This window comes from Quercus suber, unplaced genomic scaffold (genome assembly GCF_002906115.3).
Source record: "Quercus suber isolate HL8 unplaced genomic scaffold, Cork oak 2.0 scaffold_10, whole genome shotgun sequence".
Taxonomy (NCBI): Eukaryota; Viridiplantae; Streptophyta; class Magnoliopsida; order Fagales; family Fagaceae; genus Quercus; species Quercus suber.
The window spans coordinates 380,578-397,423 of record NW_027069476.1 but is presented as its reverse complement, the minus strand read 5'-3'; the positions used below and the strand labels follow the sequence as shown (position 1 = coordinate 397,423).

Genomic DNA, 16,846 nt, shown 5'->3' with positions numbered 1-16,846 from the left:
TTTATATACCTAGGGTAAAAACATAAAACCCTAAACGTTTAATGAAGTAGGGCTGAGTTGGAAATTCTGCAGAAAATTCAACCTGTGCGATTTTCGATCGATCGAGTCTATTCTTCGATCGATCGAGCCAGGCCGAAAGTCCCAAGTACTTCTGCAGCCACTCGATTCCAACTTTACAATATTAAACCAACTTTGAGCAAGTCTAAATAAGACTAAATACAATGTTTTGATCATGGTTTGCCAACATTACAAATTAGAGTTCTAAATACATAAAATCCTAAGACCTTAGAACCTAACAAGATCCTTTCAACAACCATTTCCCTTCCTTAGTTTCTCGTATTTATAGTCTGAAATTAATGGAGGAATTATAATTACTCTTATGGTTAGTGGGAGAAGAGGTCCAATGTTGTTACCGCTAAGTTTGTGTTTTGTTGGGAGTGAGGTGTGGTGAGAGTGGCATTGGAACTGGTTCCCACTTAAGCAGAAGTACTCGGCAGCTATGTTCCCCACGGCACTGCCATGCATCTGAGAAGAGATAAACCCGAGCAACTGTCTTAATGTTCGGTAAGGGGTTCACCAAGCGTGATCCTGGTGATTAAGCATAGTGCGTACTAATTAAGGTCGTTGGCCCAATAGGCTTTAAGGTGGCCTGAGGCTTGGGCCTAGGGTCAGTATGGGCCATACTGTCAAGCTGGAGCTCAAGGCCCAAATGGGCCTGGATATCCCAGAGTTGTACAACATGCATATGATCCAAGAATTAAGATCAACCATGTAACTAATAACATGTCAAAATAATTTAAGCAATGGGTCGGAAACCTTAGAGCTAAACCAGCTCTTACTATGTTAGATGGAATCTGGATCAAGATTATGGGAAGACTAAATAAAAGGTTTGAGAAGGCCAATACATTAGATTCTTTGGTGACTCCTAAGATAAAGAAAACATTGCACTTGATCCAACAAGATTCGACATTCTGCAAGGTAATAGTAGCTGGTGATGATGAGTACCAGGTTGTTGATGGTTTTACTACATTTGTAGTGAATTTGATTGTGAAGACATATGCTTGTGGTTATTGGAAAATAAGTGGGCTATCATGCAAGCATGTAGTAGCATTTATTGTGCATAAAAGGGCAAATGTAGAAACTTATTGTGATGAATACTTGACAAGGTTCATCTACCTGAAAGCATATGGTGAAATCATTCATCCCTTACCTGATTTGAATGATATTACTGCTGATGAAGAAGTGGAGCCTCCTATCCTTCGTAGGTTGCCTGTAGACCAAGGAAAAATAAGAGAAAAGAGCCAGGAGAGCAACCAATAGGTTTGAATGTTGCTAAGAGGTCAGATACTATAAAATGCCAAACTTGTAAAAGGTTTTGTCATAACAAACACACCTGTCAAAGAGATTCAACTGTTGGCAGTATAAGGGGTACCAAGGTTGTAAATAGTAATTTTATTTCTTTTAATTGTAGTTGTATGCGTTTTGGTATTTGAGCTTCTAATTCTCTCTTAATTTTGTAGTAAACAAGGACTAGGGAAAGCTCTGGTGTAGGGGCATGTGCTAATGTGATGATTAATTTTATTAAAAATGTTGTTGAGGATGGTTTGGATGCTACTGCACAACAAAATGTAAATGGTGCTGCTACTGGTATGAATGAGTTTACTCCACTGGCTAATGATGAGCCTAGTGGAAGTGATTATGCTGCCTTTTGAAGTTGATAGAATTTGGAACCATTTTTGGACAATTATTTTTGTTGTTGTTTTGGTGGCTGTCAGTGTTGGTTTGGATTGTGTGTCTTCTTTTTTTGCAAAGCAAATTGACAGCATAATGGACAATTTGTGCAGATAGTTTTTGTTAAGTGAAGCACAGTAAAGTGAACATAATGTGAACAGCTTACATACATAATGGACCTGGTGGGTCTATAAAAGTTGTTGCCTTTTTGGTTTTCTTTTTATGTCATGTATTAACTTAGACTAATAGTTATTAGTGTAGGCTTTTTGTAACTAATAGATGGTACAATGCTATGAATGTAGCTAATGATATATATAACTTTGACAATGCTGTCAATGAATATTTATTATGAACTTAATGGGAATGCAAATGTAAATTTAAACTGACTTGTCTATACTTGTTACTTATTAATTTTGTGAAAATAGTTTTTTTTGTTGTTAATGTTTTCATCATAGGAATGTGGAAGTGGATTATCTTATGCATAACATTATTTAACCAATTAACATGGTTGTACAATCATGAATTATCCTATCTATGTATAAGAGGTGTTGCTATTAAGGAAAATTCCTAGATCAAAGAAAATTCCCACATTAGGAGTGTTGATATATCAGTTAACAAAAATATTTCATATTTTAAAGGCTATGCAAATATCATGGGATTGATTGAAGAATCCTCTTCTCACACAAAGTCCACGGCTAATCAATTGGACATCTCATAGATTACCCCTATCAAGGAATTCCCAAATTAGGAGTGTCGATATATCAAGTAACAAAAATATTTCAAATATTAGAGACTATGCAAATATCATGGGATTGATTGAAGAATCCTCTTCTCACACAAAGTCCACAGCTAATCAATTGGACATCTTATAGATTACTGCTATCAAGGAAATATAGTACACATGTTTACAACAACTTCATCAAAGGAAAACGTATTTCCTTAATTCCCTCATTTACATATGTAATCCCATAAAATAGAAGTATGCTTTATGATTTAGGGTAAAACTTAGGTACAGTACCTTAGGTACAGTACATTAGGTTCTCCACTTAAAATTTTGACATTAGTCGAATTTAACAGCTCCAACAATCAATGTTAAAACTAAAAATTCTTCTTCTTCTTCTTTCCTTCTTCCTTCTTCTTTTTCCTGTACTGCAACTGTAAAAGAACCCATGGCTTCAGATCTTGGCATTGTAAGATCTGTGCCTTCTGCTAAAGAATAAATATATAACATCATCAAAAGCAAACAAAAAAGCCCCAGCAAAAAAATAAGGAAGAAATGGGATAAAAACAGAAAGCTTCCTTCCGACACTCGCTCTTGATCTTTGAGTCCAACGACTTGCCTCTTCTCAAAATTGTCACCTTCTCCATCGTCAAACCGGTCTTCGTCACTCTCAGATCGTCTGCAGAGCTCAACCTCTTCAAGATCGACGACTCCACCATGGTGACATACAGGGACGGACCCAGAAGGGGGGCAAAGGGCCCGAGCCCAAAAAAAAAATTAGCAGCTAAAATTTTCTTTAAAAAAAAAAAAAGAAAAAAGAGCTTGCTCCCCCCTAGTTTTAGCTCGGGCCCCCCTCCCAAAAATATGGACCCCTGCCTGGCTGCCCATCAGATTCCAGCCAGCCCATGACCCATGTAAAAAAAAATAAATAAATAAATAAACAAAGAAACTCAGCAGTCCAAAACCAACCCAAACAGAGAAAGCAAAAAAGCGAAGGAAAAAAAAGAACAAAAAATAAAAGAAAGGAAAGTGAACTTAAGAGCCCATCAGATTCTATCAGCCCATGACCCATGTAAAAAAAAAAACAAACAAACAAACTCAGCAGTCCAAAACCAACCCAAACGGAGAAGCAAAAAAGCGAAGTAAAAAAAATAACAAAAAAGAAAAGAAAGGAAAGTGAACTTGAGAGCTGAGACTGAGAGCCAGAGGCGAGACAGAGAGATCAGAGATAGAGAGGAGAGACAGAGAGACCCACCCTGACCCCGTGACGCTAACACTGCCACCGCCACTGACGCCCACGCCAGTCGCTGTGATGATTGTGAGAGCGAGACGCTGAGACCCATCTTGAATCCTTGATCAGTTGATCTTGCTACCAATCACGCCGGCGAGACCCACTTGCCGCTGCCCACTTCAAACCCACTTGCCGCCGTCACCGGTTGCTCAAGACCCACTTGTCACCGCCACTCACAGGTATTTGCTCTTATCTTTTCCTTCAAAACTTCATAAATATAAAATGTTTGTGATATGATCTGAGAATCTGAGATTCACAGAAACTGTGCTTGTTTGTGTTTTTACTGATGAACTGAACTGATGTAATATTGGTGATTGACTGATTGTGAATTGAACCTGTGCTGCGGCTACTACTTGTGGTGTTTTTTTTTTTTTTTGGCTTTTTGGCTGTGACTCTATGACTCTGTGTTTGTGACTCTCTATATAGATAAGAGAGAGAGAGAGAGAGAGAGAGAGAGAGAGAGAGAGAGAGAGAGAGAGAGAGAGAGAGTAGAGTTTGTAGTTGTAGGGATTAGTTTTTTCTTTGTTGACCGGTAGTTGGGCATAATAGGGACAACCAGACAAGTGGAGTTGGGGGTTGGGCAATGGACAAAACAAAAGGTAAAGTTAAAGACAACTTTACCTTCTTCTTCTTTTTCTGTAAGGTCAATTAGTGTCAGCAGTGGCCAGTGGGATTCATTGGGTTAGTGGGTCAGTGTTAGAAAGAGGGAGACAATCAGACAACACAAAGACATAAATAAAGGCAGACCAAAGACAAAAGAAAAAATAAATCATATATTATAGAAAACTAGCATATAACCCGCACAATGTGCGGGATACTTTTTTTTGCGAATAATTATTTGCGAGGGGAAAAATAGGTTTTTTTTTTTTTTTTTTTTTAGAATGTAGTATAGAAAAACATGAAAGCACAATTGGTTGTAATTAGGGATCAAAATCAAAAACTAATATTTAGAATATTTATTCTAAATACAATAAATTCTATTCTAGTAATAGCACAATACAATTTAATTGAGTGTTGAAATTTACCAACTTTAGTCTTTAATCGTGTAAACATTCTATTAGGACAATTCTAGTAGTATACATCAATTCAAGTCAAAATTTCATAAAAACTTCCAAAGGTCTGTGCATCTATATTTTCTAAATGTTGATGGATTTTTTTTTTTGTTTCCTGCAATGATTGACACTTTAAGTAATTAGCACCTCAAGAAATAACATAACCAGTGCACATTGGCCATTCCTTTGGAGCAACTAAATCAAACATAAGTATAAATGAAACTCTAGTGGAAAATGGATTCAATTGTTACCATCCACTCATTTTCCTGTTTTTCCCAGAGTAATTTTGTAAATTAAAAATTTTAAAATAGCACTCAAAATGTCAAAACTAAAATCGGAATTTTAAACTAATTTAGCATCATGGGTTTAATATTTTTTAAACCTTAATATCCTTAAAAGATATTTCTTCAATAATTTATTAAAAAAAAAAGTAAAATACTTGTATGACATATACAATTATACATATGCAATTTTATATTTTCCAGTATAGTTTCAGAACAATAAAGAATTGTGCCTAAAAAGACCTATTAGTTCCATATCATCTAATAGTTCCAGTATAAATATTTAAATCATATTTTAGGTGAATTTTGTTCCATATCATCTATTAGCTCCAAAACTGTACTGATGATGCAGTTACCTTTTTTTTTTTTTTTTTAAATTATCTGTTTCATACAGTAACTTTTCTAACTGTGTTCTTGATTAAATAAATATTTTGTGCAGACATACTATGATATTACTTCAGATAGTTATCTTGATTTCAAGAAGATTCAAATCGGAAGTGTAGAGGCAAACATTTTTGTGGACATAAACCTGATATCTGAAGCTATCTTTTCTTCATGTTATGTAGCGATTCTATGTTCTCTTAACATGGCTAATTACCTGAACATTTTAATTTAGTTAAAAGGCATCTCTCCTTTGTTCTTTTTTAATGAGTCGTTCCATACTTTTTTTTCCTTTTTTTTTTTTTTGGGGGGGATAAGTAATGAGTTGTAGTGTACTTAGCCAGCCTTGATTAATAACAAAAACAACCTTAACAGTTCCAGACAATAATTGGGAACGAAATATTGCAGAATACCATTTACTTAGCTTTAAATAAATATGATTGTCAACCATTGTATTCACATACATTCTGTTAGTGTATACTTGACAGACAGATTTTTAAGCTTCATTGAAAAGTATCTGTAAATCAATCAAAACTTTGATATCCCTTAAGTATTAGTTACTGCACACTATCTTTGAATGTATTTTACAGTGAAACTCAAAAGTATAAGAGGTGTCCTCCAACCAAACATGGTCTACTAAATGAAATACATGTATTTCAGTCAATTTAATAGCAATCACATTCATTGTTTTGTAAATGAAAATTCACCCACCAGCAACCATAAAGTCACAGCAACAAAATATATTACACTTTCAGATTTCAAAGTTTTACAATCTCAATCACTCTTCAAAAACAACAGCTTAGTAGAATGGAAAACAGTTTCCAATAGGGATAATGCTTCTCTTTTTTTAGCGCTCCGCATCCCCTTGAATAGTAAGGGGTAAGTCATTGGTTCAAATCCAATAATAATTAAAACCGGCTGAAACCCCTGTTTTTGCTAGCATGACAGCAAGTAAGGTTGGCAGTAAAGAGTCAACTGAATGACCAAAGCATTGGTAAGTCCTTTGTTGTACTGGAGATTACTAAGCAAAGAATACCCACTGCACCAAAACCATACACAGCCCACAAATTTTAGTTTAGAATTCAGAAAGTTGCATGTCAGAAATTACAATATAGCTCTGAAAAGCAGTAAAAACAAAGTCCCTTTTTTTTGGCATCAACCAAGTAGTGCCTCAGTTACTGAACTGAACCCAGATCAGTATGTACCATAATATTTAAGAAAATGACAGGAAACTCACAAATAATCATGTGATAACAAAAACGAACCCCTCATTTTAATTACTCAGCAACTTTCAGATTCTAAAACATCAAAAAATTACACTACAAATTATAACAAAAACAAAACAAAAGCTCTCTTCTTTTACAATGAAACATCCCTTTTCACCCATGTATCACAGCCACAACAACTGAACCAAACTCACCACTATTTCAAATTAAGAGAATGAAAACTAAATGAGAGAGAGATGAACCTTGGCGAGAATGATATCGAAAAGATCCATCCATGTTTTTGAACCCCCAATCGTTGTTTGGTGCCTGAAATTTTCCAGAGTTGGTATCAGTTTTCCAAAATAGAAGCAGAAAGTGAGGCATTCAATTTTGCAAGAAAGAAGTGGGATTGATTATCTACAGCCTACAGTAAATTCAAGTAGCTTAATTATCATTAGACTTCTTAAAGTTACTTGCCTCTAATGTTAATATTAGCCTTGTATCGTTCCTAATTGTTACATAAATACACAGACACTCATTTATATTTATATATACACAGAATAGAACCACTCATTGTAATTTTGTATACAACTCTGTTTATATATTGATGAGACTGTCTATTAACATCTCAAGTTAATCTTTATTGCTTTTAAAAATCATATATAAAATTTTGTCTCAGTTCCATATTGCTTGAATTTCTATTTTTTTGTCTTTCCATTGTCTTATTGTTATTTAGCTTAGAAGCAAATAGTTGCATTGGTAACTTTTTGTGTTGTATGAGTGTTAGTGTGTTACTGGTACTAAGATTTTCTCAAAATTAGTGCTCTTCTTCTTACTACTAAATCTGAGATCTCTTAATGAATCTGAGATCTTTTAGATAATCCATTTTAGCTCAGATTTAAACAATTGCAGCAAAAAAATTCTATTATTAGTAATGTTAGTGTATACACAAATTACAGTTTCATGTGAAGAGTATATATCCATTATCTATACCTCTAAGGAAAGAAACATTACAAATCTTTTACATATGTGGATTACATTTTTTTTAAAAACTACATATATTCAAGAAAGTTTTCTTCTCTATATTCAACTATTGAAGCTTATAATATTAAGTTCCAGCAGGTATGGAAAATGTTTTATTATTTTTTTTGTATCCATTTTTTAAATATTATTTTCTGTTTAAAAAAACTTTAAACTTACCTATTAGTCAATCGAAATCATAGCAATATTGATCAGATCATGGTTGTTTGCTATGTTAACTGCATCCCACTTCATTGATATCTGCTTCAAAGTTTTGCACTTCATTGTGATTTGAATCTGTAATATTAGAACATTTTAAACATTAGTAAAGTTTACATATAACAATGGAGGAAAACCTACTTTCTACAATATAAGTGATAATCTAGTTTACATTATAAACAAATTGAAATAATTTTAATAAACAGTAAGTGTTACCTTTTGGCAAATTATCAAATATTTCTTTGTAGACAATATTTTTCGTATGAAAACGATCACCATAATCATTTTCTACAATGAGTATTCTAAGGCCATCTTTACTTGTAACTCTGGATACGGCTACATATAACAAAGCTTGTCAGTAAAAGAACTACAACTACAAAGAATTAATGTTTTCAAGCAAATCTGTCATTCATACTTTATATGTTCTACCTTTTAAAAAAATTTCCCTGCTAATAATACCATTACCAACTCTCACATGTTTTAGAAAGCTAATCAGTTAATTGTAACATGTACCAACTATTAGTATAACGATTAGTCCAATCATTACACAACCAAATATCTAAAAATGGTATCAAAAGCTTATCGTTAAAATAATTAGAAAGACGCATTCATTATCAAGTCGTCAACTTCCACAGCCATTTATATATGGTCATGTGATTGATAATGGATCATTAGTATGAAGGAAACTGCATTTTAAATTATAATTAGTCATGAATGAGTTAGTTTCAGGACAATGTTGAAAATAGATTTTGTTTTTGGCAACTTATGAAGTGTAATTCATGAACTTAAGGCCCTGACCTTTAATCTAAGAATTTCCCAAAAGCATAAAAACTGCTGCAAACCAACTAAGCCAAGAAATCAATTACAACTAAAACCTTACACACAAAAATTAAACACTTGTGGTCAATTGGATTTTGTGAATCCAACAAAAGGCCAAAATTTATATCAAGATAGGGAAAAGAAAAGATTGAATCAAAGGATTATGTACCAGTTGTCAAAGAGAAATTTCCTCAAACACATGACATGCAACATTTTTCAGAGTTCTCCAATCATACTATTCTTTCTCATCTTTCTAACTCCCTCAAACCAATTCCAAATTTTAAACCTTAATCAAAACCAAATCTAGGCTAGATGCCTAAATCAAAACTAAGCAGTCCATATCAAATTTTTTGTGCATAAGAAAATACATTTATCGACGTGGTAACGGCAGTATTACGGAGGCTCCAAGCATTCAGATTTTTTATGAAAACACAAACTAAACCAAAATCTGCCAAGCTTAAATTAAATTTAATCAATACTACAGTAGCACAAAAGGACTCAAGAAATTGCAAAAATAAATGACGAATTAGGGTAAAAGATAGGCAAGCCTTCTGCTTGAAACGCTAAGTCAATGGGAAAAAAATGCCTATCTTCTACCAAACCCATATATCTTTGAAAACCCTAGAAACAGAAATTGAATAGAAAACCAAAAAAAGGGAGAAAAATATATACCTTCTGAATTTTCAGTTGTTGAACAACAGAGACGGAATTGTTGAACAATCAGAGATGGGATTGCAAAGCACGAACAGAGGTTTCCAATGTTGCTAGTCCGATCTGTGTATAGGGAGATGTAACAAAGAATCAAAAGTGTAAGTGAGTCCGAAACCCATCTATCTTTGGAAACCCTAGAAGCGAAAACTGAATGGAAATGCCTACCTTCTGACTTGTCGATTGTTGAGAAGCGGAGACGGGACTGCAGAGCACGATCTGTGTGTATGCTTTGATAAGTAAGAATGAAATGGTAAAAATTGAGTTTCACCGAATCCGATCTGAGTGTATATGAAGGAGCAGCGAAGGATCGATAGTTTGAGGGAGTCTGTTTTTTTGATCGGGAAATTTGGTTTGGGTTTAAGGGCTTGTGTTTTTCTCCTTTTTTTTTTCTTTTTTTTTTCTCTTCTGATAAGCGACTTTGTTTTTTTTATAAAGGTCTAAGTTTGTTTCTGAAACCGAGTCTCTTCGATCGCACCGTGCGATTTTTTTAAAGGGTAAGTTATACACGTGTCAGCGTTTTAAGGGGGCTTTTTTACTTACGTGTCAGCACCTTATTAAAAGCTTCTGCTATTATATATAGTATTAGATTGTCANCTTTTGATAAGCGGTTTTTTTTTTTTTTATAAAGGTCTAAGTTTGTCTCTGAAACTGAGTCTCTTCAATCGCACTGTACGATTTTTTTAAGGGTAAATTGTACACGTGTCACAATTTTAAATAACTTTTTTGTTTATGTGTCAGCACCTTATTAAAAGTTTCTGCTATTATATATAGTATTAGATTGTCACAATCTAATACAAATCTTTGACAAGAAATTCAATGTTAAGTTTATCATCTTTGACTTGACTAAACTTCTAAAACACGTGTTAGGGACTCAATACGGCTCGATTAAGTCGTGCAAGTAATAGCTCTTATCTACTCAATCAGGTATTATCAAGACAGGTAATTAAGTGAGTAGTGTAGTGTACCTATATGGAGGAATAAATGACACGTTAATTAAAATAAGTAAAAATGAAACAAAGGATTTATATTCGTAAAATGAATGAGGCGTTACCGAGAGATAGATTATGCATGCGATAATAAACGTCCAATATCGGCCAAGATGAGCATCAGCAATGTAAGCACCCAAGATTGGAGTAATAAAAATAGTGCCAACCCAATTGGTGACATTGTTGGCAGAGGTGACCGTGCCCTGATGGAGCTTACTTGTTAAATATACGACCAGGTTGGAGGATATACTATAATAGGCCATGCGTTCAAAAACCTCATACCCTGCACAGTTAATTAGGAGTTTTGAGTTGTTATATGACTAGTACAATTTTTATGACATAATTCTTGCCACGACTCTAATATTAAAAAAAATGTGAATAACTCTTCATCACTTCCACATCTATCTATTATTTTTTCTCCACCATTCATAATTTGTTACATATTAGAGTAAAAAATTATGACCCAAAAAACTATGGCCATAAATCCTCATTATTAGATTTTTTTTTTTTAAGAGGAAACAGTAATAATTATTACAACACATGAACACAAAAGTAATATATAAAATTTTTTAAACAGGTTTATAATATATTACATAATCAGAATACTATTACAAAAAAAAAAAACCTAATTTTTATAATAATACTATTACAAAAAAAAAAAAACCTAATTTTTATAATAGTAACTTAAAATTATAAGGACTGAAACTCTAACACACACACCTCAATAAAATAGAGAAGCAAAAAGTGCCTTAAAAAGATTGACATAATAATAAAATAAAATAAAATAAGTAATTAAGCTGATATGATTGATCTAAATATAAATTAAAAGATAGCTCAGATTTTGTTCTTTTTAGATAAATGATTACATGGAAGGTGTTATTTATGACATATGAGTTGTGGAAAGTGATCGGTTGGCGTCTATGGTCAATGCAAAATTGTAAATAGGTACGAACGGGTTGCGACTGAGGGTGAGAATAATTGGTGAAGTGAGCAATCTTACCGGGTGACATGTGGACATCATTAATTTACGTGATGAGACAGAAAAGAGAGAGAGAGAGAGAGAGAGAACTCGTCGTCTTTAGACTCTCTCAGCCAGTCTAAGGAAAGGATAATATTAATCTTTTTAGGCCTCGCGTTATGTTTGAGTTCTGAATTTAATTCACCTAATCGAGACTTTAATTTAGAAGCACCTTCAAGATTCATCTATATAACTACTTTGTGTATATAATATTTTTTAAAAAAAAAACCTTAAAACTTCGAAATATTCATTTGGGACAAATTTAAAACTTTTAATGATTGAAAAATATGCATGATGAGCTCATTTAAAGAAAGGAGATGGGAATATGCCAACCAAATTTTATTTTTCTATAATTTGATAGTGGGAAACATTAATGGGAAGGAAGACTTCAAAGTTCAAACCAGCTGAGTCTCTTAGTAAAGGAGAGCAGGACTTAATGGACACAACTTTCTTTCTCTTATTTATGACTAGCAAAGAAGAAATTAAGACAACTTGTAAAAAATAAAAATAAAAATAAAGAAAAGAAGAAGAAAGTGAGACGGAATAGTCAGAATAGAAAGTCCATCTTCCTCTATAGGATGCAAAATAATAATAATAATAATAATAATAATTACTGTTGAACTTTTAAGGCTTTATCAAGAAAATATTGGATCAGACCTAACTCAGCAATAGTCATGAATTATCTAAGCTATTCCAATAACAATCCACTCCATCAGAAGTGAGATGTTTCTCAAATGGAGCTAAATTAGTGATTAAAAAAGCTCATAATCTAATTTTAGTTCTAATAAGCCATGTAAAGGGCATGCTAGCTAACTTTTTAAATAAATAGATATACCCACTCACTTACCACCAGAGAAAATAAAAAATACAGGCATCCCAAGTATTGCAGGTGAGACAGACACAATAAACTAAAAAAGTTCAGTGGCCTTAAAAAGGTATGTAGGAGTGGATTGTGGATAAAACACAAATCTAAGGTTCAATGTTTTATTTTAGAGATAGAGAGGAGAGACAGAGAGTTTACCAACGACAAACCAGCAAGCTTTCCATCCACCTCTCTTGGATCTAAGGACTGGGTTCCCTTTCAGATCCACTGTCCCATCCTGAGTGTATTCATCTATTGCTTCTTCCACAGCCATATTTTTATTCTTCCACGCTACTTTTCCACAGTTGTGAGAGCTTTGCTTCGCTACTAAAGTGTCCAAGCCTAACCTTAATTTATAGCACTTTCACAGACCGAATCATAGGCCATACCATTTGACTTGCAAGTTGCATTTTAACCCAAAATTAAAAATTAAAAAAAAAAAATTTCCCAACTTGCAATTTGCAGGATAGAAATAAAATTATAAAACTACAATGGGTCCGTTTGGATTGAACTTATTGTTACTGAAACTGAAAACTGAAAACACTGTAGTAAAATAATTTTTAAATGTGTAAATAGTACCGTGGGACCCATTTTTAATGAAAAAATTGATAAAAAATAAAATTTGTGGGTCCGTAAACAGTGCACAAATGCACTGTTCATGAACAGAAGTCAACAAATGCGGCAACTGTTCATGTGAACAGTAGCCGCACAGTAGCGCACAGTTCCGCTTTGCTCCCTCTCACGCCTGAACAAAAAAAAAAAAAAAAAGGTCAAAACGTGAAAATGAAAACGCGCCGTGAGAATAATCTCAATCCAAACGCCCTCAATGTGTCATTTTGTCATGTAAATGACGGACATGGCTTACAAGTTTCTTTTTTTAATAATAAACTACTAAGTTACTAGTGTGATACACAAATAATGTTGTAATATTTTATGTAAGATGATTTTGAAGAATATTGTATATATATTATAACATACTTATTATAGAAATTTATTAGTAATGAGTTCATAATAAAAAATAATTATAAATTGCACACGCATACCTATTGTAATTATACAATTAAAGTAATGAGCGAAAAAAAAAATAATAACAACAACTTTTAGAGAAATATTAGAAAATAAAAATTGATATAAAATGTCTCTTTTTCCATAATTCTAAAACAAAACACACATCTCAAATACCTACAATCAATCACATCATTTACAAAACCCACATATTCACATCGTCCAACCTTAACATCAAAATTGTAATCGTCATTGTCACTCAATATAAATGAAACAACAATGTTAAAGCTGGGTAGGTGTCATCAAAAGAATGAAGGTAAATGATATCATTTTTGGTTTGTGTGTATTATTTAACATGAGATGGCATGAAGGGTAACGGATAGGTATATATAAAGAGGTAGAAGTGTAAAAGGTGAAAATTATAAATTAAAATGCAAAAAATTTTGTGTGTACGTAATTAAAAATTAATAAAACTTAACAATGATTAATTGGATCAATTAGGAAAACATTTTGTTGTTGGTAATATATTAAGGTTATTTTATTTGCAGAAATTGCAATTTCGTCCACTCAAAACATATTATCAAATAAAAAATTATTAGCAAAATTCTAAGAATTAAATTTCTACCTGTGCATAATTATAAAATAATAATAATAATTAGTGAAGTCTCATAGTTTAACATCTAAATTGATCACTATAAAAAATCAAATTCTAACTTGCAAAGCAACTAATTATTAACCCAAATCAAATTAAACCAATGAGATAAAGAAAAAGAACTTGTGATCAAAAATTGGAATACCAAACTACCTAAATATGCATAAAAGTCGATACAAATTAACCAAAAATACAAACAAGTGTGATGTGACAATTAAATCAACAATAACAAAAAGAACCATTTGTAGAAAAAAAAAAAAAAGTAGTGGTTGCAATAAAAAAATAAAAAAAAATTCACCAAAAGAGAAACAAAATTGGAGAAAGAGAAAGTGTATTGAAATTTTTTGTAGTAGACAACTTGGAAGGAATATGGGAGAGAGGTGGAAATAAAGTACGAAAATATTTATATGAAAATTAAGATGGAAGAGAAAGTGCGGTAGTAAATGAAAGGTTGGATAAAGTGAAAGTGTAGAATCTAAGAAAATATATAGGAAAAAAATTTAAAATTCGAAAGGGAATCAAATGAATTTTTTTTTTTTTTTAATTATTGGAGGGGATGAAAGATTGAACTAATTAAAAAGACAATGGTTAAAGAAGATGAAAAGTTGAACAAAGTAAGAATTGCAAAAAAACAAAAAATAAGAAAAGATGCTAAAGATGTAGTGCATAAAGAGTTTTATAAAATTTATTACAAAACTTCCATTATTATATATAATATAGATATGTATAGACATTTTTTTTTTTGGGAAACAGTAATACTTTTTTTTTTTTATAGGAATGAAACAGTAATACATATTAGAACACAAAAACATGAAAGTAATACAAAGTTTTTTTTTTTTTTTTTTTTTTTTTTAAAACCAACTTATAATACATTACATAAACAGAATACCACTACAAAATGACCTAACTCTTGTAATAATAGCCTGGGGTTATAAGGACTGAAACTCTAACACACACAACCGATGTGAGATAAACATCCCTATATTTTTTTGTTTTTGTTTTTGATTCTTCATTAATTTCTTTTTTTTTTTAGTTATAAACATCTAAATTAATATAGATGAATATGTAAAGGCAAAATTATATGTAGTGTTAAAACCACCCAAGACGAATGTGTAAAGTAATTATTTATATTACTTGTAAAAAAAAAAAAAAATTCTAAATTAAAGTAGATTAATGTATATGTAAAGGTAAAATTATATGTAATGTTAAAACCACCTAAGATGAACGTGTAAAGTCAATAATCTATTTATATTTTTTTTGTAAAAGTAAATAAGAAAATTAATAATTATGTAGTCAATGATGTGATGATGAGGTTGCACAACAGGAACCCAATAGCAATAAATGTTATGCTTCAACTTTTAGATATATATAGATATAAATTATAATATTTATTACTCAAAGCGCATTTGCACACCAATACATGTCTAATAGAAAAATGTGTCAAATTTGTATATTTTGTGTCCATTTGGAAACATCTTGTGTAAGGTTGAAAATGATCAACCATTGTGTTGGTTTTATTTCGTGCCAATTTGCTTGTAAATTAAGCACTTAGTAACCCTATATTTAGGTGGGATTATTGTAAGGGTAGTGTGTGAAAAGTTGTGAAGAGAAGCTCAAGTATGTGCAAAGAAGCAGAGCTTTGCGGCTAGGACTCGCGAGTGGCTCGCGGCTGCAAGTCGCCAACTCCAGTCACGTGAGATGCATGCAGGGAAGCTGAAGGGTCGCGCCAGTTGTCACACTATAGGACAAAAGTCCCATGCTAGCCAGGCCGTTACGTCGCGACTTGATTTCATGACTTGGACAAGCCGCGAGACCAAGCCGCCAATTTACCCTGTTTGGCAAAAATCTATCTCTTCGTATTCTCATATCACATCACTATATATAAACCTTATACCCACTAAATGTAGAGAGCTTCCAGAGAGAATTTTGTGAGAGAAAACCCTAAAGAAAAACAAGATTATCTCATCTCCAATCTTTATCTAAGAAACTCTACAAATTCCTCTACTCTCTTCCTCTCCATTGTCATACCCTTGAGAGGTCTTTTACCAAATCCTTATCTCACACACCCACATCTGTGAGAAGGTCTATTTGGTACTGAGGGAAGCAGTTTGGAAGGAACCAATATACATTGGTTGATGCTATGGTCAAGTAGCGGAATCCGGGAAGCTAAAGAAGAAATAGGTTTGGCGTAACCTCGTTGGAGAAGAAGAAAAAAAAAAATGTCTATACATATCTATATTATATATAATAATGGAAGTTTTGTAATAAATTTTATAAAACTCTTTATGCACTACATCTTTAGCATCTTTTCTTATTTTTTGTTTTTTTGCAATTCTTACTTTGTTCAACTTTTCATCTTCTTTAACCATTGTCTTTTTAATTAGTTCAATCTTTCATCCCCTCCAATAATTAAAAAAAAAAAAAAATTCATTTGATTCCCTTTCGAATTTTAAATTTTTTTCCTATATATTTTCTTAGATTCTACACTTTCACTTTATCCAACCTTTCATTTACTACCGCACTTTCTCTTCCATCTTAATTTTCATATAAATATTTTCGTACTTTATTTCCACCTCTCTCCCATATTCCTTCCAAGTTGTCTACTACAAAAAATTTCAATACACTTTCTCTTTCTCCAATTTTGTTTCTCTTTTGGTGAATTTTTTTTTATTTTTTTATTGCAACCACTACTTTTTTTTTTTTTTCTACAAATGGTTCTTTTTGTTATTGTTGATTTAATTGTCACATCACACTTGTTTGTATTTTTGGTTAATTTGTATCGACTTTTATGCATATTTAGGTAGTTTGGTATTCCAATTTTTGATCACAAGTTCTTTTTCTTTATCTCATTGGTTTAATTTGATTTGGGTTAATAATTAGTTGCTTTGCAAG

General features: G+C 32.3%; 1 protein-coding gene and 3 long non-coding RNA genes across 4 annotated transcripts; 1 reads left to right on the top strand and 3 right to left on the bottom strand.

Annotated features, from left to right (window-relative positions):
- Positions 1-2,525: 2,525 nt before the first annotated feature.
- On the bottom strand, positions 2,526-3,797 carry LOC136069601 (uncharacterized). Its single transcript, XR_010630820.1, has 2 exons — positions 3,708-3,797; positions 2,526-2,886 (listed from the first exon to the last, which is right to left on the bottom strand). It is a non-coding gene; the product is annotated as an uncharacterized LOC136069601 (long non-coding RNA).
- A 37-nt stretch (positions 3,798-3,834) lies between these two features.
- LOC136069599 (uncharacterized) lies at positions 3,835-5,681 on the top strand. Its single transcript, XR_010630818.1, has 2 exons — positions 3,835-3,922; positions 5,516-5,681. It is a non-coding gene; the product is annotated as an uncharacterized LOC136069599 (long non-coding RNA).
- A 294-nt stretch (positions 5,682-5,975) lies between these two features.
- On the bottom strand, positions 5,976-9,846 carry LOC136069231 (uncharacterized). The gene is made up of 6 exons (XR_010630468.1): positions 9,597-9,846; positions 9,393-9,494; positions 8,118-8,237; positions 7,863-7,979; positions 6,926-6,989; positions 5,976-6,496 (listed from the first exon to the last, which is right to left on the bottom strand). It is a non-coding gene; the product is annotated as an uncharacterized LOC136069231 (long non-coding RNA).
- A 199-nt stretch (positions 9,847-10,045) lies between these two features.
- LOC136069230 (protein NRT1/ PTR FAMILY 5.2-like) lies at positions 10,046-12,663 on the bottom strand. Its single transcript, XM_065777529.1, has 3 exons — positions 12,457-12,663; positions 10,483-10,700; positions 10,046-10,396 (listed from the first exon to the last, which is right to left on the bottom strand). Exons 1-3 carry the CDS (start codon positions 12,569-12,571, stop codon positions 10,352-10,354), a joined length of 378 nt encoding a protein of 125 aa, XP_065633601.1. The 5' UTR covers positions 12,572-12,663; the 3' UTR covers positions 10,046-10,351.
- Positions 12,664-16,846: the final 4,183 nt, after the last annotated feature.

What these genes read in the sequence shown, in the direction of transcription:
- LOC136069230 (XM_065777529.1), bottom strand. Translation starts at nt 12,571, where the DNA reads ATGGCTGTGGAAGAAGCAATAGATGAATACACTCAGGATGGGACAGTG. An exon ending in AGCTTGCTGGTTTGTCGTTG is followed by an intron (nt 10,701 to 12,456) that starts GTAAACTCTCTG and finishes TTAACTGTGCAG; the next exon opens with GGTATGAGGTTTTTGAACGC. An exon ending in CATGCATAATCTATCTCTCG is followed by an intron (nt 10,397 to 10,482) that starts GTAACGCCTCAT and finishes TCCTCCATATAG; the next exon opens with GTACACTACACTACTCACTT.